The following is a 24996-nucleotide window of genomic DNA, read 5'->3' as shown; positions in this document are numbered from 1 at the left end:
GGAGTATGTGCTCTTCACATTGACTTGATGTGATGAATATTACAGGTATTGCTAATTATTTCAGAATCCTTTCCCTGGTTGAAATGTTCTAGTGTGTTGAAGGGAACCGACGAACAAAGTTTATGAACTCAATTTACAAAGTTTTACAAAAGGTCATACACTGAAATGAACTAGTATTTTCAGATTTAATATTTATAAATCCCATTGGACCCATGTTACAACATTTTACAAAAGAATTTTTCAAAACTGATGTAGATTTTCAAGTTTGATCAATTCAATTAGCTCACTTAGTTACACGGTTACAATGTTACATAGATAAAGTAGATACACCACGGTTATGTACAAAAAATGTCACATATCTGTATGTACACATGTAAATCATTCAAATATTGAATTGTTGTTCCCACTAGTGTTTGGAGTACATTTCAAGTCCAGAACAAGATGGTGGACATGGGGAGCGTACTGTTTCACATGCTCCACATGCAATACCTGGCTCCTCCACACCCCGCCATGCTCCCTCTCCAGCAGTGTCCGAATCTCTCCTGACGTCTCAATTGCCCAACCCTTCCAAGCCTCACCGGACCGACTCCCTTCCCCACCATCGTCTGAATGTCCAGTCCCATTCTCATCTCTGTGATTTCCTTGAAAGGCATACTTGTCTTCCCTGAGAAACGTGTCCACAGGCCCATTCTTGTCATGATCTATGTATGTTTTGGTGCGACCATTTTGGACACGGATACCTTTGCCAGTACATATAGATTTCATTTCCAAGTTTTGATGGACCGTTGTATTTGTTTGGCGATTATTTAGTCTGTGATTATTTTTCGTGGCAGTCAATTGGTGACAGATTTTACTTCCACTACATGCATGATCAGGTGTATTTTTGCACTGGACAGGCTGATGGTTATTGCATTGACAATCAGAGTAGGAAAGACTGTTACCCGACGACAAAGCACATCGACATGTATCATTCAAAGCAGCAGAGTCACAGGTTAAATGGTGACACAATCTTTCATCTGCCAACTGAACTTTATCATCTTCTTCTAAACTATTACCACATTTTAACTTATGAGTCCCTTTGTCATCCAAATTCAGTAGCACACCTTTGTCTTCAATTTTCCCTGTGTCTAAGCCAACTTGTCTGTGTCTGGTGTTGATATTGTGCCCACAACAGTCATCTGATTTTAACTTAGTGTGTTTCCTACTGTACCCTGCATTATCTAATTGTTCCCATGTATGGTCTTGAACACAGCCCATATCTGTGACCCCCACCTGTCTGGACATGGTGTTGACATTGTGGTGTATATGAAGTATTCCTCCAGTAGTGGGCTTAAGAGCCCGGCAAGCTACAGGCCATCCATCACGGGAACTGGGGATCAGGCCAAGGTTCACTCTATCTGCCACACCCACTGGGCACACCTAGAATGTATGAGGGACAGTACTTTACAGTTTGATTTTTGGCAAAGAGAGGATAACATATGCTACATGTATATCAATGTCGTTGGCACAATGTACACGAAAGTGTAGTCTTGCATTTTGAAGTACCCATCAAAAACCCACTTGTCCAGATTAGTGACCACATGCCAAACTCCACCAACAATTGAGCCCGAAACAATAACATTGTAAATGTTATGTAAATGTTCTTTAAGCCTCTGTATTGTCAATTCAATATTCTTTAGCCTTAATACAATCGTATTTAGACATTATGGCTTAAAAGTTATTCTACCTTTCTATTGTCCCCAAATAATACTGTACAACTGTCCTGCACTTTGTTAAGTCGCAGGTTCTGCTTCAATGCCTCGACAGCATCTGGGTTCCACTCACAGGCATACACATGGGCCACACCCGTGTACATCAAGAAGGGCAGCGTGAAGTAGCCGATACCTGAACACACAAGAAGTTAAGTGTATAGAATATATTAATTATCAATTCGTTATAATGTTGTTAAAGACTATTTCTAAAGAATTGTAGTATTACAAGAATTCGGAAGAAATACATTTAACATAATTTGATGTATTTAATAACTTCACTAGAAAACTAAGATTAAGAACAGCAATTCTCAGAACTAACTTTAGGTCATTGAGTAAGTCTCTAGCCATTATACAAGTAAATGTTCACAGACATCTTACATTATAAATTTCAGTGCATAATCAAGATATCTTACATTATAAATTTCAGTGCATAATCAGTGTAATTCCTTTCCAAAATCTTTAACTGTAAAATAATATTTTCTCTGATACATTGTAATAAAAAGGATACAAAAAAACAACCACACTTTACACCGAGATTCTTTAATAATGCAATAATTATTTTTAATAAACAAAAATTTATTTAGCCGAGTAATTCTTTTGTGGATTATTAAGTCAAAATATAGTGACAAACTTAAGACAAGGTTAAAATGCTTCAAAACTGCTGATGACGTCATCGTTCAATAGACGAAATTGTGAAGATCATGCCAAAGGACTCTTAAACCTTCTACATTTTAATGTTGCTTGGTACCTTAGTATATGCCAATTTATTTCAGCTCAATTGTGACAAAAGCTGATAGCTTATAAAATCCCTCTTGAGTCAGTTTCTAGGGCAGAAACCAGTACTGTGTCCTTTTTGGAGGCAGTGAGGAAGCACCGCTGGTAGGGATGGAACCCATGACCTCTTGGGTAAGAGGCCGACACCTACACTTGGTACTTGGTCATGGAATAAAATAAGTGTATACCTGCATAGAGGTCGACCACAGTTTCCCCTCTGCAGTCAAACGAGGCCACCCTGAGTTTCTCAGTGATGTTTCCTGCACTAAACATGCACCTGGTGATGTCATAGCTGTATCTGCAATATATATATTGTTGTAAATGGCCATAATAAAGGCAACATGTTGCAAGCTGTAACAAAAACAATAATTTTGATACAAGTACCAGTATCTATTTTATTTCTAAGATAACACCTGACATATATATATATATTTCAATGGAGTCAATTTCTTTGGTAGAATTCAATTCATCAAAAATGTAAAACTTACTGGTGTACATGCACATTACTGCTTCAGTCATAAAACTAGTTGTTGTTACCATTGTGTACAGTGCTCTAATCCATATTACTTTTTGTAATTGTCTGCATGAATATAATTAGAAACTGCTTTTGCAAATATTTTGTTCTAATATGCAACCTATTTAAAACTATATGCTTTTAGTTACAGGTCACCAATCCATTGTTATGTATGTTTGTTATCCATGTCGCAAAATAGCTCATTGAGCTAATGTTTCTTGTTATCATATACCCGATTTTAAATAAAGTATCTTGTATCTTCAGTGTCATTCCAGCATCTATCCCTATACTTTCAGAATTAGTTAAGATAGGACACAGTCATGTAAATGACATAATAGTGTACTGGACTTCAGCTGAAATTTGAGCAAAACTGTAATCTTTCTCACCTGATTCCATTATCGACCTGCTTCACCCATCCATTATCCCCGTAGAGTAGAGTGACCGACGGTCTCCGAAATCCATCTTTTAATACACGGGACTTCCGTGCCAGTCGGGTACATGAAAGGCTGTCTGCAACACAGTGCCATACCTCACCTCCTGAGAAAAATACAAAATGAATAGTATCATATTCAGTCATTTTTAACGATTACTGAAACAAAAGATAACATTAGTAAAACTATGTGATTTTTGTCAATTTTAATATTTTCATCCCATTAGTTTGCCGTTCATAAAGAGAAGTACCGGTACATGTATCTTTAAATATTCACAGTTTTTAATATCTACAGGCAAATACGGTACTCTATTTTGACTGGTGTATTTGTTTATATTTACTCTTTTTTTAAATAAACTTTTTGTTGCACATATAAGGCTTTTTAAACACTTCTTATTAAATCTTTTGACTTATGTATATTCAAGCAACTACAGAACATGAACATAAATATTTGAATGTAAACGATGTTTGCTTGAATGTTTTCAAATTCTCCCAAAATTACAAATTGTGTTTATTTGTTTCACAAAACCTCATGCAATCATCCATCACTGTGGTCTTAAAAAAGTGGTTACTGTCTGTTCAGTAAACCGAGAGGACCAAGATTTCATCCCTGCTACTGGCACAACTTTTTTTATTTATTTTCATTTATTATTTCTGTAAATACTTTTATGAAATTAATTATATATTAAATTTATTCTATTGATTTTTTTTTATATTTTAGGTGTATTTAATATTTTATAACATCAAAATTACACTAAATGGGCCTTTAAGGTAATTCATTGAATATAAGATAGAAATTGTTTTTTTGTGTGTTTAGTTTTATCTTTAAACTCTGTTTTTTCGAAAAGTAATGTTCCAAAACAGCCTAGCCAGAAATGATGGTGGCAGACACTTTTAGCAGAATAACTGTCAGGGTTATCTTTTGATAGTTTTATTATAACAATTGAAATGGTGGATAAGCATAGTAAAAAGAGATACAGATATACATGTAAGCTTCATCACACAGTTTACAAAATATAAATATACTTATCATGTACATATAAATACTCACTCAATGAACAGAGAAGTAAAAAACACACATAATAATGTTGCTGTAAACGAGAACTCACTCACCAATGTTACTCCAGATAGGAAGACAGAATGCTGTGTCTGGTACAAGTGCCAGGTCTCCATGGCGTTCCCAGTGAGTGGGTAAATCTGTCTCTAAGTCTGGTGTCCAGGCCTCACCTGTAAGTTGTAACATAAATATAGGATTGTTTATAATTCAAATTATGCAGTATATATATATATATATATATATATATATATATATATATATATATATATATATATATATTCTATTTACAAGAAAATGTTCATGTCCTTGAGTCAAGCGCCAGATTTTTATATATAAAGCAGACAGGTATATATTCAGACAACAAGTGGATATCGTTTCTTATCATAAATTTGAGGGGTGTTTACAAGTCTGTACTAGCAACCTCAATATATAGACAGACTTATTATAGCCTTGTAGTCACCCCTCCAATTATGCTTTGTTTAGTTTATAGAGATTTTTCACTTTCAAACAATATTTTGATATCTTTCACTGTTTTGAAATTTTAGCCCTGAATATAACGTCCAAATCAAATGTCAGTGGGCACTGGGATCAACATAATTTCAACAAGCATTTCCGTAATTAAGTAGCATACACATTCAATTTTGCATGCCTTAAATCTAAACAAGAGGCCCATAAGGGCCTTATATAATACTTTACTGGCATGAGTTAATTTGGTTATTTGGTGAACTCCTTTTCAAAGGTAAACAATCAGTAAACTGTATGTTTTACAAAGGGTAAGTACTTCAATAATACAAAACTTTCTGTACAATTTTTTCTCCATCAGAAAATACTTTTGTGCAAAGGGAAAAAACACACTACAATTTACAAATAATTGTTCACAGATGCAAAGATACCGCACCATGGCACTCTGACAAATATCTTACATTGAGACAAAAAATTAACCTCTATATGTTAAATCATAATTACTTTAGGCATGAAAAAAAACGAATAGCACTATGTACACTGCTTTTCTTAATTAATGAAACAATTATACAGGTACAACTTTCAATTATCATTAGAAATTTTCAAACCATACTACATGTACATGTTTGTAGTACTGTACTTGTACCGTTGTCTGAGACAAGTTTCTGTAGTCTTCCTTTCAAAACTTGAAGCGGTGACTTCACCAACAGTTTCTTAACAAGGGGAAGTTGCCTTGGTTCCACCTGAATATAGGGCACATTTTCATTACAAGTACTCGCAGCAAGTGTACTCCTAACTATGGCAAGAACTTCCTCTGGCTTTTGTTGCGTCTTGGTTCGGAATGGAATAGCCACCTTGCCTGTCATCGCAATACTCTGCAGACGCCTGGTATCATCATTTACCTGGAGTTGCTTCAAGAGTGACCTGCCAATGGCAAGGCATGGATTATACATGTGATACAACTCTCAACATATGAAAGCAATCATGTGTTAAAAAACATATGACTTTTGTATAAAACCAGTTATCAATGTTAAATCTGGCCTAGGATCAAGCCTATTGTGAATGTAAAATGCGTGCATGCATGCTTGCACTTCAATGCGCCACACAACTTTATTGAATGAAACTTAGATGTAAAGTTACACTTTACAATTCATATAAGGGCGTACAATACACTTTAAGCCTATGTGGTTCTTGAGGGTGCCTGTTCGTTCCACACCAATATCGCCTTGCCACAATAATGCGCGTTGAGGAAACGTTTTTTAACATTTGGATATTTATTGTGTTCCCTATAACGTAGAGTTGCCAACACAAAAATCGTCAAAGACTCTGAAGTGGCTGTTTATATGGTCCTACTAAACACTGCAAAGCCTAGCAAAGTCAAGCAAAGCCTAGCAAAGCCAAGCAAAGTCATGTTTTTTTTTAACAAAGAAAGTTTAGTAGGACGTATAATCGTTATTTAATCCCAAAAAGATGACTTTGTCGTATTTATGACTTATTGTGAACGAGAATAAGGCATATTTGCATGATATCTGCATGAAACAATATCTGAGTCAAGCAGTCGAGTAAATTGAAGCAAAGTCAGTTTTGTACGAAGTCAATGGCTTAACACGCATAAGTAATATTAAAATACAAAAAGATGTATTTGTTGAATAAATGACTTTATGAGAAATAAAATACCGTATACTTTCACGATACAATTTCTAATCCAAGCTACGTCTAGCAAAGTCTAGCAAAGTCAGAGATATTTTGAACCTAGTCAATGAATTAACACTTATAAGTAAGATTTAAATGTTAAAAAAAGATGTCTTTGTTGGATAATTGTTCTTATGAGAACAAAAAATATGCATACATGCATGATACAATATCTAAATCAAGCTACGTCGAGCAAGGTCGAGCCGAAGCAAAGTCTAGTAAAGCCTAGCAAAGTCAGATATATTCTGAACAAAGTCCGATTTATTCTGAACAAAGTCAATATATTAACACTCAGAAGTAATATTCAAATACAAAATACAAAAGGATGTCTTTGTTGAATAATTGACATTATTGGAATGAAAATTTGGCATACTTTCATGCTACAATATCAAATTCAAGCTACGTCGAGCAAAGTCTAGCAAAGCCTAACAAAGCCTAGCAAATTCAGATTTATTCTGAACAAAGTCAATATATTAACACTCAAAAGTAATATTCAAATACAAAAGGATGTCTTTGTTAAATAAATGACTTTAAGAGATCAAAAATTAGGCATACTTGCCCGATACAATTTCTAATTCAAGCAGAGTATGTCGAGCAAGGTCAAGCAAATTCTAGCAAAGTCAGGGATATTTTGAACAAAGTCAATGAATTAACACTCGTAAGTAAGATTTAAATCTAAAACAAGTTGTCTTTATTGAGTAATTGTTGTTATGGGAACGAACATTAGGCATACTTGCACTTTGAGCAAGGTTGAGCCGAAGCATAGTCTAGCAAAGCCTAGCAAAGTCAGATATATTCCTAACAAAGTCAATATATTAACATTTTTAAGTAATATTTTATTACAAAAGGATGTCTTTGTTGAATAAAAGACTTTATGAGAACGAAAATACTTGCAAGAATACAATATCTAATTCAAGCAAGGTCAGGCAAATTATAGCAAAGTCAAGCAATGTCTAGCAAAGTCATTCAAAGTCAGTTTTATTTTTAACAAAGTCAATGAATTAACACGCATAAGTAATATTAAAATACAAAAAGATGTCTTTGTTGAATGTATGATTTTATGATAAAGAGAATAAGGCATGATACACTACCTGAGTCTAGCAAAGTCAAAGAAATTATAGCTAAGTCAGTTACATACAAAATAATGTCGATGAATTATTTTGATTGGCTTAACCTAATAGGAGGCGGAGTGAGCGGGACGGGACGGAATATTTTCATTGGCCAAGGAATACAGGGCACATTATGTAAGAGGTGTGAATACTTTCATTGGCTGTGGACGGGTTGGCGGAGGTGTGAATGTATTGAGTGGCCAAAAACTGGACAGCGGCCGGATGCGATGTTGTTGCCGAATATGTTTCCATTTATTAACATTGTTATGGAATATATTTATTGCAATTACCGAGAAATTTCTCACATTTAATAGCTATAAATAATGTAAATGTAAGAATTTCGCACTGTTAGGTAATTAGGAATTGTCGACACTTAATTCACCACTGGATGGAACCGACATGGGGTAATAAAATTAATCCTAGTGACAACCTCTTTCAAGTGATGTATGATTAATGATAAATGCCAGGTGTTTTAATCTCCAACCATTGACAGTAAACAACTTCTGTGTATTCAGATATTTTCATTTATGACAGTGCAATAAATTTTCGATGCAGACCAGCAAACCGATACTTGGTAGAAATGAGAAAGCCGAAAATGATAGTTATTTTGCATACGTGTGCATTTACAAAAAACAACAACAATTAGGTAATACTTATAGTAGATAAATGTGCATTGTTATAATAAAAAACATATTATTTGTTATAATAAACAGATACTCGATAGCAATGTAAGAATGAGAAAAATAATACACATAGTAAAAATTGGGATGTATGTGAGATGATACAAATGGAAACTAAATGATTGAATAACGCTTGCGCCCATGAACTTCAAACAATGCAAAATTTGTTCACATTTTCCAGGATTAATCAACAACTCGTTTTTTTCTCTTAAATATTTAATATGGTTGAATAAACTTCACTGTTGGTTCATCTCCAGTCCAAAATTACAAATTTCATGTCCATCATTTATTTTACAGGATAAAACTATAAAAATAACCTGCTTCTTAAACCCAATATCTGTAACAAGTTTCATCAGAATATCTTGAACCCAACATCAGCACCAAGTTTCATCAGAATATATCTGTTTATATGGACTACAATATCGCCATGCCCTAGTCATTCTAAAATGCCGTCCAGGCTTTTTTTTAATGTTAGTTAGCCTGGACCAGGCTAACCATCATTAAAAAAAAAGCCTGGACGGCATTTTAGAATGACTCCGCCATGCCCCTACCCCCTTACCCAAATTATCAATTAAAATATAGGCGAAATGAAATAAAAATAATCATTGGGGACCGTTACTAGTTAACAGTTTATATATACAAAACCTTTTTCAAAATAAATTTAGTTATGTAATCAATCTGAAACTGAAAGTGATACAATGTAAACAGTACATAAAACTATAATTTTTACGATGTCTAAAAAAGCATAGTACAAATTTGTGCTGGAAATTACAAAAATACAATCCACCTTAACTCTTTCACATATTGTTTTTCAATGACAAAGCAAAAGTCCGTCATAATTGCGATATACTTTTGTTGAAAAACTGTCAGCATCTTATTCCAACGGCGCAGCCATGTTTGACTGGTTTATTTTAATTTTAAGATTTACTACTAAAACTATTGACAAGAAGTAAGAACTCGTGACACAGTCTATAAATTGTCAATACCGGAAGGGTCGACGTTATATTCTATACACGCTCACGGTCTGACCACTGGAATCTATACACCCCCATTGAAATGTCGTAAAATATATAAAAATTTCTTTATCCACATTTTTTGAGATTTCAGATAATAATTAAGACAAAAGATGACAATTTTAAATAAAATAAATACTTTGCAAGGAAATAAACAATTATATCTCACTGTTCCCAAGTTCGATCTACATTGGAATTTATACAGCTACACCGTAGGACAGATAATGGACTCTTTTCAACTCCAACGTAGAACTAAAATTGGACAGTATACAGCTTCGTATTAAGACAGATATTGGAATATAAACAGTTTCAAATTTGAGAGATCTTGGACTCAATACAGCCTCAAATTTGGACAAACATTGGACGTTATATACAGCCTCAACTGAAGATAAACATTAGAATCTAAACAGCCTCAACTGAAGACAAACATTGGAATCTATACAGCCTCAATTGAAGACAAACGTTAGAATCTATACAGCCTCAGCTTAAGATAAACATTGGAATCTATACAGCCTTAACTGAAAGCAAACATTAGAATCTATACAGCCTCAACTTAAGATAAACATTAGAATCTATACAGCCTCAACTGAAGACAAACAATGGAATCTATACAGCCTCAACTGAAGACAAACATTAGAATCTATACACCCTCAGCTTAAGACAAACATTAGAATCTATACAGCCTCAACTGAAGACAAACAATGGAATCTATACAGCCTCAACTGAAGACAAACATTAGAATCTATACACCCTCAGCTTAAGACAAACATTGGAATCTATACACCCTCAGCTTAAGACAAACATTGGAATCTATACAGCCTCAACTTAAGACAAACATTGGAATCTATACAGCCTCAACTGAAGACAAACATTAGAATCTATACAGCCTCAGCTTAAGACAAACATTGGAATCTATACAGCCTCAACTGAAGACAAACATTAGAATCTATACAGCCTCAGCTTAAGACAAACATTGGAATCTATACAGCCTCAACTTAAGACAAACATTAGAATCTATACAGCCTCAACTGAAGACAAACATTAGAATCTATACAGCCTCAGCTTAAGACAAACATTGGAATCTATACAGCCTCAACTTAAGATAAACATTAGAATCTATACAGCCTTAACTGAAAGCAAACATTGGAATCTATACAGCCTCAACTTAAGATAAACATAAGAATCTATACAGCCTTAACTGAAAGCAAACATTGGAATCTATACAGCCTCAACTGAAGACAAACATTAGAATCTATACAGCCTCAACTTAAGATAAACATAAGAATCTATACAGCCTCAACTGAAGACAAACGTTAGAATCTATACAGCCTCAACTTAAGATAAACATAAGAATCTATACAGCCTTAACTGAAAGCAAACATTGGAATCTATACAGCCTCAACTGAAGACAAACATTAGAATCTATACAGCCTCAACTCAAGGCAATCATTGGAATCTATACATCTTCAAGTTGGGACAAACATTGGTGTCTATACAGTCTCAGTATTGTCTTGTACATATACAGCTTTTAAAAAGTATTTAACAACAGCTTTGGTTCTTAATCTGTTTTATTGATCATATATGATATAATGTATTATAAAACATGAGGCACACTGAATGTAGCAATCACATGCAGGACTACCCTTAGATATTTTGTAAGAAAAATGCTAAGTGTTTAGTTCTCTGTAGCCACTCTATATGTTTATGCATAAAGAACACATTTTACAACAAAGGATATATCTGTTTTATCTTGAAGGCTAGGAATGGACATGTACCCTATGACACCGATACAATATAATCAAAATAACAACACATTTAAATTTGTTAAAATGTTTGATAATATACGAATGGCTATTCAATGAAGAGTATTATAAATACAGTTTAAAATGGTTAAACTAAAATGACACATTTGGTCTTGTTTCATACAGAAAAATGAAAAGAATGAAGGTACACATAGTGTCAACATAAATACATACTATCCCCTAATAAGAAAATGTCATGATAAAGGTTGATTACTCACCACTTAACCTCATAAAAATACATGTAGTTACAAGACAAATTTCAAGTATGTGGATGAAACAAATGGAACACATCCAAGTTAACTGAAGACTCTGACTATGTCTGGATTTATCTTATCTTGCACTGTCAAAGAATATTTTTTCCATATCCATGTTTAATGGAATATCATTACTATTAATATAGATATTCATTATTGTAGTGCATACTTGTTATGTTAGTTAAAATAAATCATGTTCAAATAACAAAGAAAACACATCCAGATTGTCAACTGTAGTGTGAACTTCATTATTTCTTTACTTTCTATGTTAAGAGAACCTTCCTTTCTGTTGCCTGAAAAAAATAAATAATAAAGATATAAATTAAAAGCATCCCCATTTATCAAAGATCAGCAGTTAGCAATTTTTTGGCAATCTTGGGCATTTATCAGTTTATATGCAATACAGGAATAAATGCTGTTAGCAGGAAATTACAAGAATTTCACATGTATAAAAAAACATTTTTGCACAAAGTTTAGTTGTAGAGGATCTTTTAGGATTATGATATAGTAATACTGGCAAATTGAAATTGGAATGCATGATACTTATTTCATGGCAAGATTTAAAGTTTAACACAGTATTCACATATATAGAAGAAAACAAATGCAACATACATAGTATCGTTCTTCAACGCTGCAAGCAAATCCTTATTCGCCAACGCTCGAACACCATTTTGCAACGAGTACATACTGCAATTAAATCATAATATAAAAGAAAATTCTATGAAAAATCTTTCTTTTGTTGATCACCTTCAAAAAATCAAAGTCTTAAAACGGTTAACCTATTGTGCAAATATTAAGATGTTTTTTTTTTACAACAAAAGTATGCTATATGGATGGCCTGTACGATAGTATTAGGCAAAATATATTAAAACATACTTTGTGGTTCACTTTACTGTCATGATATTATTTCAAAGTCTGAAGCAGTTAAATATTCCTAAAAATTCAATTAAGAAAAAAATCCAATTCTAGGATCACAATAAACATAATACCATATTGGAAATCATGATAAAAAAGAAGGTGTTTTAAACATTTCTTGTTAACATTACCAGACTGTAAGACTGGTACTCTTTCCTGCCTTCCCTCATCATATTGCTCTCAACAACCTGCATAACCTGAAATTATATTTGAATAATGCAATACTTGATAACTTTGTCATTATCAACTATGACCACAGTCTTTGATATTCTTCAAGATATATTACAAAAAGAAAAGGAAAATCTTTACTGTGGATGATATCTGATCTGCTTTCATTGCCACAATTGATGAAAATAAAATTTGGACAAATGGGAGCAATTCTCTTAATGTGAATCTGACATTGCATTTAGAATGTTATGCACCAGTCATTTGTAACCACGCCCCGACCCAGTCCAGGGATACATGTAGTCAGGGAAATGGGCCATGTTTTTACCTTCCAGATTGCCTGGCTGTGCCTTGGATAGGCTGGACCGAAAGTCAAAGTCCCCACTATTCGCTAGTCATTCTAAAATGCCGTCCAGGTTTTTTTTTAAATGATGGTTAGCCTGGACACTATTCCCCAGACCTGGGTTGTGGTTACAATTAACTGCAATAGAGACTTCAACTTTGAAGAAGGTTTGTGGGTCCTACACTTGACAAAGTACCATTATGAACCAAACATACATAAAATAACATTCAAATATTCGTCTTTGATATTTCAAACGTCAAAGTAAAATCATACATCTTTTACTGTTAGCATACTTGATCCCAATCCTTTCGTACCACAGCGACAAATCATGGTGACGGAGCACTTACAAAGTTGACTTGAGGCTGTTTATCCATGTCGACATATTGGAAGTCCAAGTTATAATCCCTTAAAATAGTTATTATACTAAAACGGGAGCTTAAAGTGCTATCCGGAAATAGAACTAGTTGAAATGGTCGCAGTCAACAGTTTCATGGTTTACTTTACGAAAAAATTTAAGGCTGTATAGATTCCAATGGTCAGACCGTGAGCGTGTATAGAATATAACGTCGACCATACGGAAGTGATCGGTGGTTGAAAACAATACATTTTGGTATAACTTCGTTTTTTTAACAGTTCTATGTAATTTTATGATGTCTAGATATATTAGAATGGGGTATATCCCCATCCTAAATTAATTACAAAAGAGTCCGTATCACTCACCAATATATGGTAAAATCATGTATAATTCTTCAATTATATCTATATGAGTCAGCTCACAGGCACAGCAGCATTAGATCATAGATGATACAACACTGTTTGTCATGTATTTTCTGACAGCATTTAACAACAATAGAAGGATACAGTTGATCATTTGTGGAAACATGTATTTCTTATCTATGACCAACACGGTCAGCCTGTATTTGTTATGTTTTTCGCTGACTATCACGGTCCGCCCTTTTCGAAACTCTAACTAACAACGATAGTAGATGTTGTTTAATTCGGAAATAAAATATTTAAAAAGTAATGTTAATACATGTATGATATAATAGAAGGATACAGTGGATCATTTGTGAAACTTAATGACATATGAGCATAAGAATAAAATTTATTTAATTGACAGCATGGGAAACGAACGACGTGATGATAGAATTATTCCGGATGGGCTAAAAATTCAACTATCGCAGATTTATGGGAAAAATGAAGACTGTATAAATATCGTTGTACCTACAGTCCAACAACAAGACAATGCAATAGATTGTAGCTTATATGCCATTGCACATGCAACATCTTTTTGTTTTCGGCAAAAACCGTGTTTCGATTTAATATTTAATTCATTAAAACTGCGTGATCATTTATTAGAATGCTTAGAAAAAGAAGAAATGTCTGAATTTCCAGTCACTTCCAAGACAATCAGTGGACTGCGAAAAAAATCTCAACTTAGGCTCAGACATTTACGTATTCAGTAACTCGATCAATCTTTCATTTGTTCTTGTGATCAATCCATCATTCTTTCATTTATTTAACCATTAAATCAATCAATCAATCACATGGGCACCTCCACGTGGTGTGGCCTGCAAGAAGATGGATACTTTTTCTTGATGAATGAAGACTGTCTAAATATCCTTGTACCTACAGTCCAAACACAAGACAATGCAATAAATTGTGGCTTACATGCCATTTATTTAACCATTCAATCAATCAATCAATCAATCAATGGATACTTTTTCTTACAAAACGTTACGAAAAGTCATCCATCTTCAACTAAACGCTCTTATAATTTATAATGTATTAATAATATATCAATTATAATAATTAAAATATTACACATAAATAAAGAAAACAACAAAAAAATAATAAAATATTTTAAAAAATTCATTCTCATTTTTCTGGTCAGCCTTTTCTGGCCTGGTCAGCCTTTTCCCTCTATATCTATATTGGCAGCCATTTGGTCAGCCTTTTAGCACGACCCTTTTTAATTCTCCCATCTTAATGTTGAGAGGGAAATGGGGGAATTCCCATAGTTTCTGTTATTATTCTAACATTCAAAACATCAATGAATTTCATTTCTTACTGTACTGTATATATCTTCCTTCTAAACCCTTACTTTAAAGTCTATTTAAATAATTGACTTGTTATTCAGGATTCTTCTAATCCCTAACTAGGCGAAGGATTTGCCATATCAAAAAATATATGTCAACATACAATTATTTGGACTAAACTCTTACTCTGCTCAATTTTTATGAAACTTGGATAATCGGTTTGCAACTTAATTAAGTTAACATGGGAAAATAATTGTGACTTTTGCGGGGCCCAAACCTATCCGGAACACTTGCATGTTGCCTCTGACTGAGCTAAGCCGGAGGCTGATTCTAAACCACGAACACTCCACTCCACCAATGTGAACACTCCCCCCATTAACCGTTTTCTTTTTATGCTGATCCCTGCTGATCATTATTTAATCCCTAACTAAATGTTGCTTTACTCATGAAAACAACATCCTGAACAGTAAAACTCATGTTTGACACTCAATCACATGCTGTCATGGTGAGTCACTCCAATTGTTTGATAGCAAGCACTATGTTACAGGGGTGTAGAAATTGGCCAGAAGCCGGTAAAATAAACCAGTTACTTTAGCATCTTCACCCGGCTATTTTCCCCGCATCAACAAAAATAAAATCTGTTATTTTTTGTCATGTTTTTATGTTTACATCCGTTTAAAACCCCGATTGCTGGTATTGTTTATTTTGGTTTCCGCGTGTTCGGACTACAATACAGCATTAGCTTGATACAAGACGTCATTATGCACCAGTCAATTGTAACCACCCCAGGTCCGGGGAATAGCGGGAACTTTGACTTTTGGTTCAGTCAACCCTGGGTAAAATCCCCACTCTGCATGGACGAACAGATGGTAAAATCCCTGCCAAATGCCCCCACACCCAGGGACCCTAGGAAAGGCCCATTCCCCGCTATATTTTGCGCGAAGACAAAACCACTGCATTCACCCAGCACTGCGGGGCCACCTGAAAGGTAAAAACACGGCCCATTTCCCCGGCTATCCCCGGTATACCCCCGGACCTGGGGGGGGGGCGTGGTTACAATTGACTGGTGCATTAGTCGCATCCCCATCTGGGATGTTTTCAAGAGCTAGGTTTGGGTTTCCCAGCGTTCCGAATACAATAACATTAGCTCGATACATGACCTCATTAGTTGGCTTCCCCTCTGGGGATGTTTTGAAGTTAATGATTTGCAAAGCAATTAGGTGTGAAAAAAAAGGAATATTTTTTCCAGACACCAAGCGTAGTAAGTATGCAATATGAGCATGTCTGGCCTTCTGTTAGTCCTATTACCATTTACGCAACATTCCTTTTTGTTAAGTGTGTTACCTGGGTGTAAACAAAGTGAAACAAGCTTTCGGTGATGTCACTGCTTAAAATAATCCATTATTTTGATGAATTTGACATGTACCTTTGGTGAAATTTTGTACGCTTTAAAAGTCACAAAGTGTCACGATATTTCTTTTGGTTGTTAAAACGGGATAAGTTAGCTGCAGGTGAAATATCTAGAACCACAGAAAACGAAATTAGATGTTTAATTTACAGAGGATCGGAGTGATTCAGTGGCTGAAAGTATAATTGATAGAGAAGAAATTACATATGCGATTAGGAGGGAATTGCTAGCAAATGGCAAGGCATGTGGTCTGGAATGTGTTAATTTTTCCTGAACTTGATTTTGGCATTTATTTGGTTTATTAGTTAGCCCTGACTGGTGGTGGGGGGGGGGGGGGGGTAGTACTCAGATTCAGTATCATATTCAAGTACATTTATGTTAAGGCTCCCTGTTACAAAATAAACATGCACCAGAAGACTAAAAATTTAGGTTAAAAAAGGCTTAAATTCATCCCACAAGGGGCATTGTCCCCTTGACCCTAACTGGGGGGGGGGGGACACCATACCCCCCGCCTACTTTTGGGATATTTTCCGCTACTTAAATTAATTTCTACACCCCTGATGTTACCAAGTCAGCTGCAATGGTAAATTATTCAAAGTTTTTAAAAGACAGAAAATGAGTGCTGGTTAGAATTTTAGAGTGCTTGTTGCTTTAGCAACTCATCTTAGGTATAATCCTCATTTTTTATACCACCAATTCAAAGAGATATGCATGTATGGCAGTACATACAGTAAATAATAGAGGGCTTAGCATGAGACTATTGTAACACTTTCTATTTATGTTGAGTTACAACAATCTTGCACTTAGCCTGCACACTGTAGATAGGACTGCTTTTTTATATTTTGTTTTTTTTATAATGCCAATAATAAATGGTTGGTATATTTGGTTGTTGTTTTTAAAAAAATAAAGTTGACTTTAGTTGCGTCCTTATATCATTTTCACACAGAAAAGAGACATTTTTTGTGGGAACTCAAAAGCATCTCTACATTGCATAAAACCACCAGTTTGGTAGTCTTCTGGCAATAAACAAATCAGGATATGTTGCATAAAATTAGGGAAGTTTGGAAAAGTAGAAACATTTTTTTTTTGTTGCATCTAGTTATATATTTGTACTCTATATAATTTGGAATTGTACATGATATTTACATGTTCTTTTCCAGGTGAGAGCATATTCAAACGCAAACATGACTTTGATGGAATTTTTTGGTTGCACCTTTATTTCGTTTGGTCCACCGTTAGGCCTGTTCCTGTTCACCATAGCTAGAGACCCGCTGAGAGTCATTGTTCTTATCACTAGGTTTGTCATGGACTTTGTTTGCTTTTTTTGCATGTTTTCATTTCTGGAAATTAACAAATGAATTTACATTTTCTTAAAGGCTATTTTTGTCATGAAAGACTTATTGCATATCCAATAAAAACTTTCAAGTTTGTTTTTTAAACTACAATATATAGTTATCTACGTTTGAAGAGTTTTATGATTATAAAATGCCACATAAAAAGCATATATGAGTAAATTTTGGTATTGCAATTTTTATGAATTCTAAGAAAAATTAACAAAAAATGATATGTTATCCTTTTGTCATTTGAACACAATGCTATTCAAAAAAAGGAAAATATAAAAAAATTAAAAATGCTTTTCTATCATGAATGTAGATTTAACCATTGCATATTTCAGTTCTTTCTTCTGGCTGCTTTCGTTACTATTATCATCAATATGGTGGTTTGCCGTCGTCCCACTGAGGGATAAGCTGGCTTTCGGCCTCGTATTTTCAGTGGTTTTCCAGGAACTCTTCAGATTTCTCTTCTATAAACTCCTCAGGTAAGTTAATGATTTAATAAACCATAATTGTGGTTCTCACTTCACTGAACGCTTTTCGACTTGAATATTTCCAAAAATTCGTTCTATTGTGTGTTTTACTGTAGAATCAAGGGGTTTGTTAATACGATTCTTTTGCATTTAAATGTTAACAAAATTGGCTTAAACATATATCTCTTTAAATGGCAGAAATATTTTATAATCAAGTCATAGATTAAAAAATCACTTGAAAGTTGGTTTTGAAAGACAATTTCCAATTGTAAATCCAGCGTCAGTGTGAATAATAAGATTGGAAAATAAAAAAATCTTCAAAATGATGCATTTTAAATATATTTATATTTTTCATGGAAAAAGCCATTTCAAAATTGAGTTTATTATTCGATATACTATCACATGTACTGCATATGAAAAATTCTATCAACAAACAATTATTACAAACACATTTTTTAGGGTAATATTTAATATATTATACAGGGAATTTAATGTAGTTTTCCTCTGGTGGTATAGTAAAAAATGATAAGTTTATAAAATTAATTAATGTAGATTTCAAAAAAATGATTAAAGTTTACTTTTCCTAGGTTATACATGTATCAAAATGGTGGTTTAGTATCACACTAAAAGATTGTTTGTATATTTCAGAAAAGCTGACGAGGGTTTACAAAAGGTGAGCCAGCAAGGCCAGGAACAGCATGTTACACCCAAAGACATCTCAAACAAACACATCATGGCTTATGGTAATTGATAATTTGCTCTGTTGTGTTTAGATGGACAAACTCATGATGCTCAGTGGTTTAAGAGGCAGGGTGTTTTAACTCTGTACAACATTAAAACTGCCAATCCGATCAATCAAATCAGTTTTCTGATCCAATTATCAGTGTGAATTGAATGGCCAGTTAACATGTGTACTAAACAAACTCCTTAGGCTTACTGCAGGGAGAAGGGTGCATTAACTATGCAGGTAGGCTAAAGTAGCGCTTGCATGATAATATTTATTAGGTATTAGTATTAAGTAGTTGAAACCATGATGAATGATATACCTCGTCATTAGGTAATGCTTCAATGGTTGACTTGTCACATGTTAATTCATTTTACACTGGAATATATTGAAGCTTGATTATGAAGATTGTTTGAATCTGATATGAGTCATGGACCTGTCTGTTAACTGAGAACCAGTACAAATGTCCATTTTAAGGGGCCTCAGAAACGCAAACCCCATGGCATCTTGAGTAAGAGGTCATAACATAAACATTTAGACTAACAAACCCTGCTTAAACAAGTGTTTGATTCAGAGGTGCAGAATTAAAGAAGAGTGATACTTTTCAGTTGTCCATTACCACAACTCCCTTGACCCCATTGTAATCAGGGAAGTGATTTGTCAGCGAATTTCTGCGAATTTAATGGCTCCATGGACCCCCCCTCTTTGAGAGTCCTCAAAGCCAGTTTTGTTTCTGCGACAGGGTGCTTCGACCCCCATTGGGGGCCAAAAGTGCCCCCAAAACGAAATGTTTTTTAAGCCCATGAGCTGCCATATCAATGACATCCCTGTGTAATTTATCATTTGTGCTTCAGTTTCGGGTCTTGGATTTGGCATCATCAGCGGTGCGTTTTCTCTGATCAATGTATTGGCTGACATGGTGGGACCAGGAACTATTGGCATACATGACGACTCCAGATACTTCTTCATTGCCTCAGGTACCATTTTATATTTAACCTCATTTGGAAATAAGTATAAACTGATCCAAATTTCTCCAAATATCTTAAGTGTAACAGGTCTAGCAGTGATTATTTATTTATTTTTATCCCCCGCCTATGAAATAGGGATATTGAAATGGCGTTGTCCGTCCGTCCGTCTGTCCTTCCTTCCGTCCGTCACCTGCGTTTTCTCAGTAACTAGCCGGTAGAATTTCATGAAACTTAAAAAAAATATGAACCACTATACTGGAATGATGCCCATCCAAAAAAAAAAATTGATTGGTCAATTGTCCTTGGAGTTATTGCCCTTGATTTTTTGAAAAATGCACATTCACAGCCATTTCTCAGTCACTAGCTGGCAGAATTTCATGAAACTTAAATTAAATATGAATTACTATACTGGGATGATGCCTGTTCATTTTTTTTTTGGATTGGTCAATTGTACTTGGAGTTATTGCCCTTGATTTTTTGAAAAACTCTCATTTACAGCCATTTCTCAGTAACTAGTCGGTAGAAATTCTTGAAACTTGAAATAAATATGAACCAACATACTGCGATGATGCCTGTTTATTTATATTTTGGATTGTATAATTTCTATATGAGTTATTTGCCCTTGATTTATTAAAAGATCCATGTTTGCAGCCTTTTCTATGCAACTAGCTGGTATAATTTCATGACACTTGGAATAAATAAGAACCAACATACTGTGATGATGCCTGTCTATTTTTCTTTTGGATTGGTCAATTTTCCTTAGAGTAATTGCCCTTGATTTATTAAAAAATCATTGTTTGCAGCCGTTTTTCAGTAACTAGCTGCTAGAATTTCATGAAATTTGAATGTTATATGAACCAACATCCTGCAATGAACTTCTTCGGTGAATTTCTACGGCTACATTTTTATCTCAACTATTGAGTACTATTTTGCAATGATTGATGTTTCCGAGTAAGCAGTTTCGGAAAAGACAGTTTTATTTAATCATCCCTCTGATTTATTTCGTTAAAATTTTTTATCATAAAGTAGTCCCGGTCGATATTTTATAATTTGGCTCGGAAAGGGATAAACCAATGGGCTTATCTTATTCTTTCTGAGATTTTTTTTAACCTTCAAGCACAAACAAGCCATCGTTGGCGGGGGATATCTTTTCACTGAAAATGCTTGTTTATTTTACCATCTAAGTTTTAAATTGGGAAAAGATTCCAAAATTGGGAAAATACAATTCATGCTCAAATTGCAAATATAATACCTTATATAAGTTATATACATGTTTTGAATTTTTAATGCAAACACTAGACTGCATTAGAGGAGTGGCCATGAAGTACTGATTTTTATTTATTCTAGTTAGTCGTGTTCACAAAATTTGGAAAAAAATAAGATTTTTTGGGAAAATGGACACTTCTCGTATTAAAGGGAAAACAGCCAAATGTAGTTCATATGATGAATATCTTTAAAATAGTTTCCTTTAGTCTTCTGGAACTATCAAAACTTTACAGAAATTTACACAATTTATACGAAAACATAAATGGTGAGCTCACCTTGATCCTATTATAAGGGACATAAGTTATTTTGAGAAAATGGTCCCTTGTTCATCAATACTGAAGTCTTAACTGAATCATTTAATCTTGCAATTATGTTCTGTTATTTGATTTACTGATTTGCTGATAACAGTTACTATCAATCTAAAGCCTATTTCATGGGAATTAATGAGTGCCCTGTTTGGCAAAACACAAGCCAAGTTGGCTACTTTCTTAATGCATAATTGGTTAATTTTGTATGAGAGACAGACACCTATCCATTACATTATATATTTGGTCACTCCCTATCAGGTTCATCGTCGGATACCCCCTTTACACACTGCGCTATGCTTTGTTGTGTACCGTGGGCAATTTGGCTAGGAAAATCTCGTAATCATGAATAATTAATGAGGCAGTTAGTTTCATTGGTTCCGCAAAGTACTGGATGCTTTACGGTTGAAAAATATTCTGGCGATTGCCGGAGTTGAACTGGGTCCACTTTCTCAGTACAATATTTGGCAGTAGTCAAGATCACACGGCCACGGAGGCTTTTGACACTGATGAGTTATTGAACAATATTTGAGTGTAACATACAAATTCATTGGAGGAAGAATTGTCTCTCCTGCCTCATGCATATTCATTAAAAAGAAATTTGTCAGTCAATTGTCCTATGGTATGTATGAAGTGTAATAGAAGAAAGTACCGTTATTGCCGACGATGTTCCCGGCTATGAAAATCAAAAGGATCTCTTTTTTTAGTGATAAGTTTACATATAGAGTATTTTCCATGACAGCCAATTATGTTGATAAAGATGGAACCCGCATATGGCTACTTCTATGTATTATTTACTCTGTTTACAGCATTCCTGACCCTGTGTATTATCCTGCTCCACACGTTCTGGGGTGTGATATTCTTCAACGCCCTAGACACCAAACAATACATTAACCTGGCGATCGTTGTTGCCTCACACATGCTGGTCTCCTGTCTCGTGAGTAAATCTTGCATTCTAGTTCTATGGTTTAATTATAAAAAGGTTCTCTTTATGCACCAGTCATTTGTAACCACCACCACCACCCCCCCCCCCCCCCCCAGGTCCAGGGAATAGCGGGGACTTTGACTTTTGGTCCAGCCAAAGCCGGGTAAAATCTGTGCCCTGCAGGGACAAACTGCTGGTAAAATCCTCGCTAAATGCCCCCGCACCCAAGGGACCTTGGTAAGCCCGATTCCCTGCTATTTTTTGCGTGAGGACAAAACCATTGCATTCACCCGGCACTGCGGGCCACCTGGAAGGTAGAAACATGGCCCATTACCCCAGCTATATCCGGTATACCCCCGGATCTGAGGGGGGGGGGGGGCGTGGTTACAATTGACTGGTGCATTACTCACCAGGACTTATCTGTTTGTCTGTTGTCCTAAGAAAAAACAAAGGTACACACAAGTAGTGTCAATCATAGTTCAGGTATTTGTTAGCATGCGAAAACTGTCTTGTTGGATATAGCCTGAATATATTATTGTTAAACTTGGTACATGTTTTTACTATGATAATATACACATGTAAAGCAAGTCCCATAACTCTGGCAAAAATATTTAAGAATTATGCCCTTTCTTTGACCAAACAATGGTATGATTTCTGGAAAATATTTGTGATGACCAATATATGGTTTGCTAGTTTAATGCAGTTTAATTTTAATAAAGCTAATCTTTTTTCAGCTATAGAAATTTATTAGCAAAGTTTATAATCATTGTTTCCATTGAAAATGATATGAATTAGTGCAAATCAAAGAAAACAAAGTAAACTAACCATTTAGAAAGGCTAAGGTTGTGTTATAAATGGCACATTTTTCTTAAATTTGCATCATTGAATTATACTGATTTGTCATTTTTATTACAGACCCTGCTGAATCAGAAGTCGAGTTCAGCAGATAGTCGATACTACCTGAGCAGCATTATTCCCGCCTATCTTATCATGTTTGCCATGGGGGGTCTGGCATTCCACGTCGCCGGAGGCTCACTGGGCAGTCTGAAAGCAGGCCTTAAATGGAAAAGAACGGCAAGATACGCTGTTGATTGAGACTTTTGGGATGGTCATTGATCTCTGTGACTTACGAACACACTGATTTTGTGTTCGCTAGAAATTCTGTGACAAAAATTATTCTCAGTGTCATTAACAGATCTATTTTCTAATGCTTAAATTAATTGATCATCATTTTCATCATCTGCAGCTCCGGTACATTATTCCGTTCACACTATATAAGAGAACCGGTGTATGAACAATGATTGTGTACATAATCTTATAAAGCCATGGTGTAACAAAAACATGATTGATCAATTGGTTAACTTTTTAGCCACATTTTAAAACACTATTGAATAAAACAGACTTGATAAATATGAGTGATTGTTTTCGATGTTTCTCTGTACATTGTGTTTTATAGAATAGGTTGATTCATACGAAATTGTTCCTTTAACAAAAGAGTTTACTTTTGATAGGTAGATGAAACTTAAACATGAGAAAAAATGCCACGTGCAGGAAAGATGTAATGCACCAGTCAATTGTAACCACGGCCCCCCAGGTCCGGGGGTATACCGGGGATAGCCGGGGAAATGGGCTGTGTTTTTACCTTTTAGGTGGCCCCGCGGTGCCGGGTGAATGCAGTGGTCTTGTCTTCGCTTTAAATATAGGGGGGAATGGGCCTTACCTAGGGTCCCTGGTGTGCGGGGGCATTTGGCAGGGATTTTACCATTTGTTGGTCCCCGCAGGGCGGGGATTTTAGCCAGGGTTGGCTGGACAGAAAGTCAAAGTCCCCGCTATTCCCCGGACCTTGGGGGGGGCGTGGTTACAATGGGCTGGTGCATTACGACAGTGTATTGATTTAGATTGTTTTAGATAGAGTTGCTAATATTGCCCTAGATCACTCGCGTCAGATCAATCTGTGCAATATTAGAAATCTTATTTAACAGCATTAAGCTGTTAGGTCTAATAACTTATGCTTTTGTTTGGATCATTATACTTTTTTTAATAATTGGGATCAACGATTTATAAAAGCTTTATTTACATGTTACTTTTTGTACATAATTTATGTACAGTGAATGTGATCGCATACAAGCTTCAAGGCATATGCTTTTCTTTTAATTTCATGTTTTAACTTATAGTTGTGTCGTCCAGAAGTGCTAAGAAAAGTTCCCCAAAGCATTTCATAATCTTGTTAGTATTACCTCATACTTTTTTCATGACATCTTTAATTTTTGTAAATTTCTTTTACAGCGATGGTCAATTAGAGCCTGGATTACATAGACCATTTTATATGGTTTATTTATCACCCAATGGTTGCCAATGGTCTAGGGTTAGTTGATGGCTGTTAAGCTCTCATTGGACAAGTTTGCTTCTCTATCACAAAATGATTGAAATGTTTCTTCTGAAATTAATGTGGATGATTTGTACAACTAATGCTGTATTGATGTTGGACCAATCAGCAATGCTTCTTATTGTCATGTGATATTTACTGAAATAAAATGTCTGATTTTGGAGAGTTACTTGTTATTCTTGCTGCTTGATATATTGCTATAGAGTT

The 24996-nt window shown here is 34.9% G+C and overlaps 2 protein-coding genes and 1 long non-coding RNA gene across 6 annotated transcripts; 1 reads left to right on the top strand and 2 right to left on the bottom strand.

The window, feature by feature from the left end:
- Nucleotides 1-171: 171 nt before the first annotated feature.
- On the bottom strand, nt 172-9361 carry LOC128229821 (tRNA wybutosine-synthesizing protein 2 homolog). Of its 3 annotated transcripts, none has more exons than XM_052941645.1 (7): nt 9257-9361; nt 5635-5912; nt 4583-4696; nt 3426-3576; nt 2714-2823; nt 1727-1884; nt 172-1419 (listed from the first exon to the last, which is right to left on the bottom strand). In XM_052941645.1, the coding sequence occupies exons 1-7, from the start codon at nt 9340-9342 to the stop codon at nt 379-381; spliced, it is 1938 nt and encodes a 645-aa protein (XP_052797605.1). In that variant the 5' UTR covers nt 9343-9361; the 3' UTR covers nt 172-378. The 3 variants fall into 3 exon arrangements, with proteins under 3 accessions (XP_052797605.1, XP_052797606.1, XP_052797607.1); XM_052941646.1 differs by having other exon boundaries at nt 9320-9356; XM_052941647.1 differs by having other exon boundaries at nt 5635-5899; nt 9257-9348.
- Nucleotides 9362-11045: 1684 nt separating this feature from the next.
- On the bottom strand, nt 11046-13510 carry LOC128232740 (uncharacterized). The gene is made up of 4 exons (XR_008260567.1): nt 13309-13510; nt 12585-12650; nt 12151-12225; nt 11046-11831 (listed from the first exon to the last, which is right to left on the bottom strand). It is a non-coding gene; the product is annotated as an uncharacterized LOC128232740 (long non-coding RNA).
- Nucleotides 13442-24952, top strand: LOC128232739 (gamma-secretase subunit Aph-1-like). Of its 2 annotated transcripts, none has more exons than XM_052946460.1 (7): nt 13442-13571; nt 17569-17705; nt 18084-18227; nt 18864-18958; nt 19794-19916; nt 22288-22415; nt 23319-24952. In XM_052946460.1, the coding sequence occupies exons 2-7, from the start codon at nt 17593-17595 to the stop codon at nt 23496-23498; spliced, it is 783 nt and encodes a 260-aa protein (XP_052802420.1). In that variant the 5' UTR covers nt 13442-13571; nt 17569-17592; the 3' UTR covers nt 23499-24952. The 2 variants fall into 2 exon arrangements, with proteins under 2 accessions (XP_052802420.1, XP_052802419.1); XM_052946459.1 differs by lacking the exon at nt 13442-13571 and adding an exon at nt 13577-13690.
- Nucleotides 24953-24996: the final 44 nt, after the last annotated feature.

The sequence above is a fragment of the Mya arenaria genome, chromosome 4 (genome assembly GCF_026914265.1).
Source record: "Mya arenaria isolate MELC-2E11 chromosome 4, ASM2691426v1".
Taxonomy (NCBI): Eukaryota; Metazoa; Mollusca; class Bivalvia; order Myida; family Myidae; genus Mya; species Mya arenaria.
The sequence above is the reverse complement of the archived record's forward strand: the minus strand, read 5'-3'. Positions and strand labels throughout refer to the sequence as shown.